The sequence below is a fragment of the Phocoena phocoena genome, chromosome 1 (genome assembly GCF_963924675.1).
Source record: "Phocoena phocoena chromosome 1, mPhoPho1.1, whole genome shotgun sequence".
Classification (NCBI taxonomy): Eukaryota; Metazoa; Chordata; class Mammalia; order Artiodactyla; family Phocoenidae; genus Phocoena; species Phocoena phocoena.
The window spans coordinates 751,925-765,000 of record NC_089219.1 but is presented as its reverse complement, the minus strand read 5'-3'; the positions used below and the strand labels follow the sequence as shown (position 1 = coordinate 765,000).

The 13,076-nt window shown below is 45.1% G+C and overlaps 1 protein-coding gene across 3 annotated transcripts in view; it reads left to right on the top strand.

Moving 5' to 3' along the window:
• Positions 1–13,076, top strand: part of GNB1 (G protein subunit beta 1) — a 92,580-nt gene that overhangs the window by 52,902 nt on the left and 26,602 nt on the right. For 2 of the 3 annotated variants that reach the window (XM_065891658.1, XM_065891671.1), the window contains exon 2: positions 12,771–12,873. In XM_065891658.1, coding sequence (XP_065747730.1) covers positions 12,817–12,873 — 57 coding nt within the window. In that variant the 5' untranslated portion in view covers positions 12,771–12,816. Of the gene's footprint in view, positions 1–8,555; positions 8,651–12,770; positions 12,874–13,076 lie in introns of those variants that run through there. The other variant, XM_065891664.1, reaches the window with a different exon arrangement.

The window sequence follows — 13,076 nt, the reverse complement described above, 5'->3', positions numbered from 1 at the left end:
CCGCAACCAGAGAGGGGCCCGCTCGCAGCAACAAAGACCCAACGCAGCCAAAAATAAAATAAATAAATTTATTAAAAAAACACACGAGACACCACTAACCACCTATTACAGTGGCTAAAATGGAAAAGACTGACCATACCACGTGCTGCCGAGGGTGTGCAGGCGCCGGGCTCTCATGCACTGATGGTGGGCGTGAAAAATGGTGCAACCGTGTTGAAAACAGTTCAGCAGTTTCCTAATAGGTTAAACGTATGCTTGCCGTGTATGATCCAGCCTTTCCACTCCTAGGTGTTTACCCAAGAGAAACGAGGGCAGACATCCATGCAACAACAAGCATGGATGCATCTCAAAGTAACCATGCTGAGGGAGCGAAGCCAGACCACAGAAAAGTACATACTGTATGATTCCACGTATATAAAACTCTAGAAGATGCAAACTTACGTGTAGTGACAGAAAGCAGATTCGTGGTTGCCTAGGCGTCGGGGGTGGGGTTACAGAGGGACACAAGGAGACTTTTGGGAGTATAGATGTGTTCATTACCTTAACTGAGGTGGTGGTTTCATAGGTGTATAATATGTCAGAGTGTATCAAATTGTAATTGTTTATTGTGTTATTTACCTTCAGTAAAGATATTTTTTAAGCTAAACGAGCAATTAGCATAGGAGCAGGCCCTGCCTCTACCTGCTGAACCCCTGTATCACGCTGGTGGCTGCCGCCGCCCATATTTTTCGTTTGTGCGGAGGGCCTGTTCCACTGACTGGGTCGGAAGAGTGACAGGTGAGGGAGAAGTTTTCTGTTACTTAAATCATTTCAAGTGGAAAACCCTATTACTGCTTTTGTAACAAGTTCGATTTAGTGACATTTGCTGTGGTTCAGTCAGGTTTTAAGGACCTCATGTGGATTCTCATTGAGGCCTCATAGCATGTGAGGTAGGTAGTGTTACTGTTTCCACTTTCAGACCAAAATTCAGAGGCACAGAGAGATTGTCAACTCGGTGGAGGCCACCTGGTACTGAGAGTGGGGTCTGGAGGTCAGAAGTGCGGCCCGCAGCCAGATGCAGCCACATAGCCTCTGCCAGCCGGTCCTGCGCAGGCCGGCTGGACGTGCAGAGGCACGTGGGAGACCCAGTTGTGCTCATCGTAGTTTGCAGGAAGTGAGTGTGAAAGCAGAGATTACGTCTGCGTACTGGAGTGCAAGTGGCACAGCTGAGAGCAGAGTCTCCCCCAAACTTGAGGGTGACAGCCTCTCAGAGGCGCCTCTGTTTTGTGCAGTTGATGTCCAGTCCCTGCCACCTTTCCCAGTTAGACCTTCCTGCTAGGTGTGTGCCGTTCACTTCTCGGATAGCATCAGTTATGTATGAAGTTTGGCTCTGAAATCCTTCAAGTGGGACTTCCTGTGTGGCCTCAACGGGTTTGAAGGGGTATGTACTAGGCTCTGTGTTCAACCTGGGTAGCAAGGTCAGCTGTAGAGGGAGAACAGGACGGAAGAACAGATGGGTTTTTTAGTGCATCAGACAGAAGGATTCAGGAGAAAGGGTCACTGGCTGTTTCCTGTGACTCCAGAGGGAAAGGCGACCTGGGTGAGGGTAACTCACACCTGCTGTCCAGCACTGGCTCAGCCCTGTCTTCCTATCCCACTCTCTGAGCTGCCACTTGCAAAGGACCTCGTGCCTCCCACTGTGATTTCTGCTGTCACTCCTAATTGCCAGCATCCGGTAGGTGAGTGAGCTGATCTGTAAGGCGACGTAGGGGAGGTGATACTGGGGTCAGGTAAGACCACCTCATCTTGCTCAGTATCTCAGCTGGGAGACGGGTTAGTTCCATGGGGGGAGAGCCTAGTTCCTGTTCCTTTAGGAGGATACTGAAGTGGGTCAGGCAGCCTCTGGTTGGGTGCCTGCTGTGTGAGTGAAGAGATGAGAAGGGCCCAGTGCCGTGCTGGCCACTACAATAGCTGGTGGCCACTCGCCACATGTGACTGGTGAGCACTGGAAATGAGGCTCGCCAAAATTGAACTATAAATACACCCTGCACTTGAAAAATTTAGTGTGGACTTGCCTGGCGGTCCAGTGGTTAGGACTCCCAAATCAGGGAGCACAGGTTCGATCCCTGGTCAGGGAAGATTCTGCATGCCGCATGGCTCCACCAGAAAAACAAAACAAGGAGAACTTAGTGCAACAAATGAGTGCAAAATAGCCTACTTACAATTGTTCTATATCGATTACATGTTGAAATAACGTTTTTGGTTGTATTAAATAAATATACTATTAAAATTAATGTAACCATGTTTCTTTTTACTTTTTTACTATGGCTGATGGAAAATTAATTCCACATGTGGCTCCCGTTGTACTTGTATCGAACAGCGCCTGCTTAGAGCAATGAGCTGATTGGAGGAGATGGGTAGAAGCTGAGATGAGTTAGGCACTGGGTCCTATGAGCCTGGGGCCTGGAGGTGACACCTGGCAACTCGTAAACCTGAATCACAGCTCACCTGAACTAATGACATTCAATTTTCGAGCTAATGGTCAAAGCACTTTTAATTTTTTTTAATTGAAATACAGTTGATTTACAATGTTATGTTAGTTTCTGGTGTATAGTGTATAGTGATTCAGTTGTATATACATATTCGTTTTCATATTCTTTTCCATTATGGTTTATTACAGAATATTAAATATAGTTCCCTGTGCTGTACAGTAGGTCTTTGTTGTTCACCTGTTTTATATATAGTAGTTTGCATCTGCTAATCCCAAACTACTAATATCCCTTCTCATCCCCTTTCCCCTTTGGTATAAGTTTCTTTTCTATGTCTGTGAGTCTGTTTCTGTTTCATAAATAAACTCATTTGTGTCATTTTTAGATTCCACATATAAGTGATATCATACGGTATTTGTCTTTCTCTGTCTGACTTCACTTAGTATGATAATCTCTAGGCCCATCCGTGTTGCTGCAAATGGCGTTATTTCGTTCTTTTTTATGGCTGAGCAGTATTCCATTGTATACATACACCACGTCTTCTTTATCCATTCCTGAGTGTTCCTGAGCAACACTTAGGTTGCTTCCACGTCTTGGCTATTGTGAATAGTGCTGCTATGAACGTTGAGGTGCATGTATCTTTCCGAATTAAGAGTTTTCTCCGGATACACGCCCAGGGGTGGGATTGCTGGATCGTACGGCAACTCTAGTTTTAGTTTTGTAAGGAACCTCCTCCATACTGTTTTCCATAGTGACTGCACCAATTTACATTAAAAAAAATTTTTTTTTTTGGTGGGTAGAGTGGTTTTAAGATGCTGCCTCTAGAAGTGGAGAACCTAAGATCTCTTGCCCCTGGTGGGATACCTCCATTAGGAAGAAAACACTGCTCCCCCGGCTGGGGCAGAAGGCCGTGTCCAGGTGTTAACTTCCATTGCACCGTTGTCGGAGAGCTTGTCCTCCTGGAATGACGTGTGGGAGCAGGTGATTAAGGGAGTGAAATTTCTTTCTGTGGTCCCTTGACCATTTCTAGCCAGATTGCTTAGAGGGCCTGCATGGTTAACTCTGGAGCTGGCCTGAATCAGAACCGTGGCCAATGCCGTTTGTGACTGTGAACCTCGGGTAGGTTGTGACTCCTTTTCCTCCTGTTTACTGTGTGGACAATCGGTTGAACCTCCTCCTAGAGGGTGGTGAGGACACATGTGACATTACACGGCAAGGGGTCCTAAGTCAGCCGTGACCTCAGAGTATATTGTGAATCACCTTTTATGTGATTTTGAAGCAGTCAGGAATCCAAGTGGTGAGACCCTAGAGACTTTCCTGAGCCGGCTTGTGAGGTTGGCCTCGTCTGTCGTTCGTTTAGACTCTGGTCTTGGGGGATGGAGCCACAGCGTCTTCTGTCCACAGCAGATGCTCGGTAGACAGGGGTGAGGAAGACAAATAAGGGGTTTGTAGAGCGAAACCAAGAGCACTGCTGATAAAGGGAGAATGGCCCCAGTTCCCGGACTCGGCCTGGGTGCCACGCCTGGTCGGAACGCAGACAGGCTGCCCCGTTTCCTGCGGCAGAACCGCTCAGCAGAGATGTTGGGTGTCGAAGAATCACAGAGCTGTTTTGCAAAAGTCAAGACATATTCAGAAGAAATTAATATACTTTGATGAGTATGAGTCATGCTTTTACTTTCTGTAACTTTTGTGGGGAGACGCTAGCTGTAGGCTGTCTGAATTGACGGTTTTGAGAGGAGCAGTTTCGGGCAGCTCTGCTCGCGTAGAACAAGACCTCGGCTCCCTGGGCTGTCGCTTAGGACATCTCTCCCACTGTCAGCAAGGGTGTAGTTACGCGTCCCGTCCGTAGGGGTTTCTCTCTCGTGGCCCACTTTTCACATCATGGACAAACCTTGGCTGCTGCCTTCAGGTGGGAAGACAGAATCCCACAGCCTCGAAGGAAGCAGGGGAGCCTGAGCTGCGCCTGGCTCGCGGTGGAGGAGACGCAGAGATGCGGCAGGGGCTGCGTGTTGGGGCGGGGCTGGGAGATGCTGGGAATTGAGGCGGGGGGGGGGCGGAAAGCACATTCCTGCCACCCCTAGGCAGGTGCCAGCCGGCAGAGGTGGGCCCTGGGCAGCACGGAGCTGGGCAGCAGGTGGTCTCTGCCTTCCCTGAGCCCCCACCCGCCCCCCGCAGCACTGCCCGCTCGGGCTCCCTTGGCTCCCACTGTCCGTGCTGCCAGGGCCCCTGGGTCTTCTAGGCCTGCTCCGGTACTTTGTTAGCTAGAAATGTGAGGTGGATTGAGATTCACGTTCCCTTCTAGTTCAAGAATTTTTCTTAACAGGCACAAAACAGTATTCGTATGATAGCTTAAATAAAATAAGTCTGGGTTTTAGTCAGCACAATAACAGTATGTTTGCAACTTCGCTTTCAGTAACGTACTTCTTATCAGATGTTTTAATGTGTTCTGAAATGTAAATTCTTTTTTTATATTAATATATTATTTATTTTTGGCTGCGTTGGGTCTTCGCTGTTGCGTGCGGGCTTTCTCTAGTTGCAGTGAGCAGGGGCTGCTCTTCGTTGTGGTGCGCGGGCTTCTCATTGCGGTGGCTTCTCTTGTTGCGGAGCGTGGGCTCTAGGTGCGCAGGCCTCAGTAGTTGTGGCGCACAGGCTCGAGTGCAGGCTCAGTAGTTGTGGCACACGGGCTCAGTTGCTCCGTGGCATGTGGGATCTTCCTGGACCAGGGCTTGGAACCCACGTCCTCTGCATTGGCAGTTGGATTCTTAACCACTGCACCACCAGGGAAGCCCTGAAATGCAAATTCTTTACAGTAATTTTCAAATGCGACATTGCGTAGCAGCCATAAATAGTTTGCATGTGATGGTAAAACTAAGTAGTGCCTTCTGAGTGATGGGTTCAGAGGAGCAGACGGTGGGATTTGCGCCTCTTGATACTGCTGCCTGCCTGATGAGGCACATCTCTGGAGGGAGGATGGAGCTGGCTTACAAAAGATATGTTTTTTACTTTTTGTGCTCTCTGCAATCTGTCCATGGGGCTGGAGTACTTTCCTGTTGTTCTCAGGCACATGGTTGATTTTTTAAATTTTATTTTTTGGGCTGCACTTCGCATCTTGGAGGATTTTAGTTCCCCGACCAGGGATCAAACCCGAGCCCAGCAGTGAAAGTGCCAAGTCCTAGCCACTGGACCACTAGGGGAAGTCCCGGTACATATTTGATTTTTTGTTGGGCAGTAAATCCCTTTGGATGCATTTAACCCTATTATGACCCCACTCACTCAAGGACTGGCTTTGGGTCTTGGGAAATCAGGAAAGCACGTGCTGCAGTGGTGTTGGAACCATTCACAGGGCATCAGACCGGGCATCAGCATGGTACCATCTTGGGGGCTTTTCCACTGCCGTGATGTCTGGGTTTAGCGTGGATTTCCTAAAATGACACATGGGCTTCCAGAAATGCAGTTTGAGTGTACGTGGCGTTTGACTATCAGTGACTTTATGAAGTTATGTGTAGGTTCTGTTGTGATTTGAAAAGTACAAGAACCTTTATTTTCAAAAGGTCGTAAACGGAAGTGAGGCTCTTCTTGCCTCTTACAGAACATCAGCTGGGGGCCTCGTAGTGATCAGACCTTTGTAAGGCTGATAAGTAAATTCACTTTATGTATAGATTATATCTTGTATCTTTTTTATTCCTATTTACAAAACTAATGTACGATCGTTGTATAAATTTAGTTCTGGTAAGAATGATTACATTTTTTTACATTGTCCTAGTGCTTTAAGGGGATATGCTTAAATTGGAGTTAAACAGTAATTTAGAAGAAGATTATATACTACATTGTCCGTAAATGTAAAATGTGAAAAATAGAAGTGTCTTATGTGTGCATTATCAGTAAACACTTAACTGAGGGGCTGTGAGTTTTCTTTTAAAATTTGCATCAGAAAATTGAGATACAGGAAAATCTTGTGAGGTATCTTAGATGTTGGGGACAGACTATTTAAATCATTGCATTCTAGTAAAATGTCACACACACATGTCAGTTTTAAAATAACGTGTAAAAATTTGCTGGATACTTTAATCCGGAGCCAGACGGGAATTTTGTGTGTAACTAGGTTTCCTCTGTTAGTCTCCATTACCAGCTGGTCACCCATATTAAAAACTAGTTATGGTTGACTTTGTATTGAATATTCTGCTATCTGCTACTTCTTAGAAGCTGACGTAATGTTTCATCAAAACTTAATTTTTTGTCACTTTTGAAACATACCAGCCTCCATGGTCAACCATTCAGTTGTTCAGACAAATTTGAGAATTTTGGGGATTGTCTCTTTCTCACAGACAACCAGCTAACGTGGCAGCGTGATCCATGTCAAAATACAACACAATCTGCTTGTGAGATCCCTGTGCTCCTATATTTTTAAAACTAAGAGATATATAACAGATTTCATACATACTTGTAATGTAGTCAAACGATACCAAGAGGTAATGACTTTTAAAAAAATTTAAGAGAATGTGCAAACATAGATTACAGGCAGACTATTATGAAATCATCCAGCTCTAACAGAATTCTGCTAGTTTTGTTTAATCTCCTTTCTTTCTATCAGAGTGTTTTAAAGGAAGTCCCCAAATCATATCATTTCACTCATAAGTAAGAAGCCTTTCTCACGGTTAAGGACTTCAGTTTCATTATGGCACCGAATGAAAGAGCAGCAGCCCCTTGTCATCAGATACCCAGACGATACTCAGATTTTCCTGGTTTTCTCTGTACATTTGGATTTTAAATCAAGATTCAAGGTCTCTAACATTTAAACAGAAACTATTCTAATGGAAAATTGAAATACATAATAAGTTAACAAATAGTATAAGGAACTCCATCACCAAACTAAAGCAATTACCAACTCACGACCAAACTTGTTCTTCTGTGCTCTCCCGTTTCCCTCCTTGGTTGTTCTACAGCGAATTTCAGACACATCATTTTATTCTTAAATCTGTCAGGGTATATACCTTCCCACGCCAGGGAAGCCTGCGGGTGTCTCGTGGTGGAGTTGTCCCGCGCCCTGGGGATTTGCCCTCACTGCTCGGGTTTTGTTAAAGCAGCTGTGACCCAGGAAGGGCTTGACTGCTGTCCATCGCCCTTTGGACTTGTGCTGTCTCGATTTCGGAGATTAACTTGGATTTGGGAATGGAAGAAAACCCAGAAAAGCTGGTGAAATTGATTCAAATCCCTTATGCAAACTCCCCTCTCTCAGAATGCTCTTTTGTCTGGAGGTGAGGTGTGGTACTGGTACTCGTGGGCCGAGCAGGTTGGCAGACTCCTGCCCCCGTGGCGCGGGGTGCTCGGCGGGGCTGCTGTTGCCCCAGGACGTTGAGCGCAGCACGGGCACCGGTGGCTGGCGTCCCGGGCCGCCTTCCTGTGGGTCGCAAACCCGCGTGTGCGTGGCAGCTGCTCTGTGGGGGATGCACTTAGTAGTCTGATCACTGATCACACAGAAAGGCTTACAGAGCCCTTTACAGTTGTCTTGTTAGTTTTCTTCCTGGCCCTGCGGTGTTGGTGCTGTCGTTCCTGTGGTGCAGTCAGCAGACCAGAGTGGAAAGTGAGCGGGTGAAAGTCACATTCCTTGTGTGTCGCAAAACCAGAACCTGAAATTATACTTTGATGCAGTCGCTCCATTTTGTCCTTAATATCAGCTCGCATCATTATTAGTGACTGGGTAATAACTGGGACACTGGGGGCCCTTGAAGTGTCCTTCCTAGACTTTACAGGGGTCTTGATTAGAGGGGCGTGGTGCTGCATTAATCGTGAAGTACGTTATATCACAAATGTGAAATATTTAAGTAAAAAATTATGTTAACACTTTAACTTACAGAGATACTGGGTATAACCTAAAGTAGGGGCAGATGACTTCACGTACTTGCTTTTAAGATACTTAAATTTCTGTGGAAAGTATTTCCAAAACAAGCTCTAAATAAAAGCTGGTGGCAGATGTGGGTCATAAAGAACAGAAGTGAGACTCTCAGCAGGTCCTGTCTTAGTGGATTAGACTGGTCAGTGCGCTGAGTCAGCATGGCCAGTGCTTAGCCGTGACTTTGGCCCTGGAGGAGAGAAGGAGCCCAGGCCACGTCAACCTGATGGTGGGCTTCTCAGAGGCTCTGGGGGACTAAGGATAGTGAAGAGAACAGCAAAAGCAGTTACGTGTAAGTAAGACCTTTAAAATGTACATTCATCTTTTGTGATCAAAGGAATGTAAACTGCATGTCCAGTATTTGGAAAATGAAGAGAAAAATAAGACCAGTAATTCTAACAGAAATGCTGTCTTATTACATGTGTTTTTAAATCAGGTATGTTTCTGGCCTTCTTAAATAGCTAAAATTATTACACACACATTTGTTTTTCATTTAGCATATAATGAGCATTCTTCTAGGTTTTTATACTATCTCCATTATTGTTCCTAGTGATACGTAATCGTTCACCCAGTAAACGGTTAACATTTACTAGCTTTTTTCTTTTAACTGAAAAGTATGGAGGAAGAATTGTGAATGCTTCTTGGTTCAACGGCCCAGATAACCAGTTAACTTTTTTTGGAAAAGAAAAAAATGTATATACACATATAATTTTACATATATAATTTGTCTTTTTTCCTTATATATATATGATAGTATGAAAAATCAGAGCTGCCCCTATTCCTGTGTATTTCCCCCCAAAATAGCCATTAACATTTTCTTGTGTAGATAGAAAAAAGATTGCTTACGTTAGCATAGATGTTTATTCTTTTTCTATACACAAAAGGAGAAATATCATCATTCATATATTTTTCTGTACCTTGTCTCTTTCATTTGCTGTTATCGTCACAGCAGAGCATTTGGGACGAACTTTTAGTTTGTGGGAATTAGGAATTGTTAGCTTCCCACCAGCCCCACTCTGGATCTGAGTGTGCAGGCTCCTTGCTGTCCGTGGGTTGCTTGCAGGCTCCTTGCTGTCCGTGGGTCGCCGACTTCTCTTTGGGGGAGTGCTGACTGCTTGGTCTTGTGTGATGGTGGTGTTGCCCGGTCCCTTCACACTCATCCTTTGAGGCCAGTTTCAGTGTCCGTTAGCTCAAGGCGTGGGAGGCTGTCCATTGTGGATGTGTGTGTGCCCCACAGAGGAGGTCCTGGACTGTGCCACGTCAGAGCGAACCCCAGTGCCCAGAGGGCGACGGGGAGAAGTGAGCGTGCTGGAGTGTCCCCCCATCGGTGAGAGGCCAGCTGCAAATAACTTCTTTTCCAGATTGGATTTTAAAAAATACACCTTCAACATGTAGAATAAAGAATGTAGTTGAAAAAAAATTTTTAAATGTCTACCAGTAGGTTTCTCTTTCTGACCAGACTGTAGAGATCAAAAAGGGCCTTTCAGGACACTTATTTTTATTGGTAGTAGAGATATGAATACCCTTTTCTTTAACAATTAACGGTTACGAATTTTGAGTCGCCTAATTGCAACTTGAATGTGGACACTGGTCGTAGAGAGAGCCGTAATTAAAAGGCAGTATTAATAATTTATGTTACTTAATGATGAAAGAGAAATAGATCTGGTTTTGTTCTCTTTGCTTGTGACTAAAGATTGAAGTCAGCAAGTATTGGTATTATTGCTTCTGAAATTTTGAGAGAGAACTGAATTGGAGCTTCTCATTTTAAAGGTAGTTAAGTTTTCAATAAATTAATTTCTCTAGTTTAAAGCAATACAGCTGGGTGATTATCGTGCATTGATATGTATTCTTTTATAATATGTAAAAAAAAAAGAGCACCTAATTAAAAGAAATATTTAATTTTAATATCTCAGGAGCTATTCCATCTAATACTAGGATTTGGGTCTTTACCTAAAGACCACCTAGCATCTGTGAAAGTTCTTTCTGTTTATCTCGATCCTAGGAGTTTGTTGGTTTTGTCCTTACTTTAAAAACTAGCGTAGCTTTTTAGTGTTTAAATTGGGATCAGAAAACATGGTTTGTTGACTAAAACTAACCGTTTAATTCAGTGTACCTTATGACAACATTAGCTGTTAGTTCTCTTCACGTTGATTTTGGAAGGATTGAATGAAGTAGCTTCTCCACAGACTAAGAACAATTCTTTAACGTGGGGGTGGGGAGTGTTACTGGGATAAAACTGCCCCCAGCTCTGCCGGATTGTCCTTATAGTATAATTTGATCACGTGTGAAATGCACGTGCGCTGCAATAGGCCGCCAGGGTTGGTGGGGAGGATGCAGGGCCGTCCGTAAGCTCAGGAAACGCATCGGCACAGCTTTCTGTTTTAAAATTATTTCGTGTTCTTTTGGCACTGTTAGTTATTATTTCATACATTAATATTCATCAGCTGCAGTCCTCAGAGTTTGATACATGAAAACGAGAGAGAGAATGAGCCCGGTTATCACATAGGGTAACTCCAGCCATGCTCCCTTTGTCCAGGGAGGCGCCGGGGAGTCTGCGTGGGCGAAGCTTGCCCGGGCTTACAACACCCACTTGAAGTAATGCCTCTAGGAACAGTGGTGTCACTGTCTTGCCTTCCCGGGACGGCTGGAGGGGCAGGCCCTGCCTTTGTCCTCTGAGATGCCTCAGCTCCGTGTCACGGCCCCACCCCGTTAGGCCTTTCCTGGTAGTTCTGCAGACTTTCTTTTAGGGTCAGCCCGAGGGACTTGATGCCTCAAGAAGCCCAGCACTTCCCCTTCTGCTTCCTTCCCGGCCCGCCCCAGCAGCTAATGGCGTTTTGTGGCTGTGAATAGATGTGGGCTGGTGGGTGCAGGTGAGGGCAGGAACCAGGAACTTAACACATACTTTTTAAAGATGCTTTTTATTGGGAAAGGTATTTTTGTTTTCTCAGTAAGTATTCTGTAATATAGACCATGTAACAATTATTTTGAATGCTTTTGTACAGAAAAGGAAAGTTTATCTAGACTGGGAACTAACAACTACGTTTCTTGGGTCATCCAGATTATTTCCCCCAGATGTGTTTCCATTTTAAGAAAGTAATTACTGTTAATTAAATATCTGGTGTATATTATAACAGCCCTGTGACTTTCACACAAAATCTGTGATGGAAGAATCTCCCCTCTGTTTGCACAGGAAATCGGGGCCCTTGCATAAGCTGTGTTTGCCTGTGGGAGCTAATTGTATTCTTAAGTGATTAAAAGATGTCGGTAATTGTGTCTTCAGCTTTGTGATAGGTTGGTCATAGTTAGGATTGACCTAACCGCTACGTTCTTGGTCAGAAATGCAACCCCCAATTACGACATTCCCTTGGGAAAATAAGTCTCTTGTTTAATAGGATAATCGTGTTTTGACCCTGATTTCAGGAATACTGTCTTAACGAGCCTGGGGGTGGCGCAGGGTCAGGAGTGGGCAACAGGGCCGCTTGTACTGAGCCTACTTTGGCCTGTACCTATAAGGACTGCGGTGTTGTTTCTGATTCTCCTGGGATCCCAGAGCTCATTTTGGTGGGAGAGTAAGTTGTCCTGAATCAGAGGCCTGTTGGACACCAAACTGAGTCTTTTTAGAATTGCTGTGTGGGACTTCCCTGGTGGCGCAGTGGTTAAGAATCCACCTGCCAATGCAGGGGACACGGGTTCGAGCCCTGGTCCGGGAAGATCCCACATGCCGCGGAGCACCTAAGCCCGTGCGCCACAACTACTGAGCCTGCGCTCTAGAGCCCGTGTGCCGCAATTCCTGAAGCCCGCGTGCCTAGAGCCCATGCTCCATAACAAGAGAAGCCACTGCAACGAGAAGCCCGTGCAACGCAACGAAGAGTAGCCTGTGCTCGCTGCAACTAGAGAAAGCCCGCGTGTAGCAACGAAGACCCAGCGCAGCCAAAAAAAAACAATGAGAATCACTGTGTGAACATTCTGATGTCTTATGGGCAGTCACAGGTTCAAGATCATTGACACGGCTTTGAGGTGCTGGGTTGCCAGGTTGCCACTGTACTCTATTTCCTGAACTAGCTACCCCAGGGTTTTCATGTGAGAGCTATTCTGAACGTCAGTCTTAGTTTACAGTGAGACCCAAATCCTTCGTGAAACCTGCTTCTAAACAGATTTTTCTTTCTTCAGCCCACCACCACCTTTTGAATAGTCTGTTAGACATTGTCATTGAACAAAGCTTGTGTATAATAGTAATTATACTTTGTTAACCCAGCCCTTGTAGGCATTTTATACCTTCTTATGAATGCTAAAGAAAGGTACTCTGATTTGTAATGAAACCATAGCTCTCAAAATTTCAATTTCGTTCTCTCACCTGCTTCATTAAATTACTCAGTCATTGTTTATTAATTTTTTGTGCTTTTCTCTTTCAGATCTAAGATTCTTTGAGGTGGCTTTGAAGAGCACTAAGATTAGAAGATGAGTGAACTTGACCAGTTACGGCAGGAGGCCGAACAGCTTAAAAACCAGATTAGAGTACGTAGCTATGTGTGCTCCGTTTTGTTAATCATTTGGATTTCAGATGCGATGTTACCATTTTAAGGAAAGATGGGTTACAGAATACAGACTATTCATTGTTTTGGATTGAAATTGAATCTTAAGTGGCCCAGGATGTAGAAATTACAGGTCCAGGGCTTCCCTGGTGGCGCAGTGGTTGAGAGTCCGCCTGCCGATGCAGG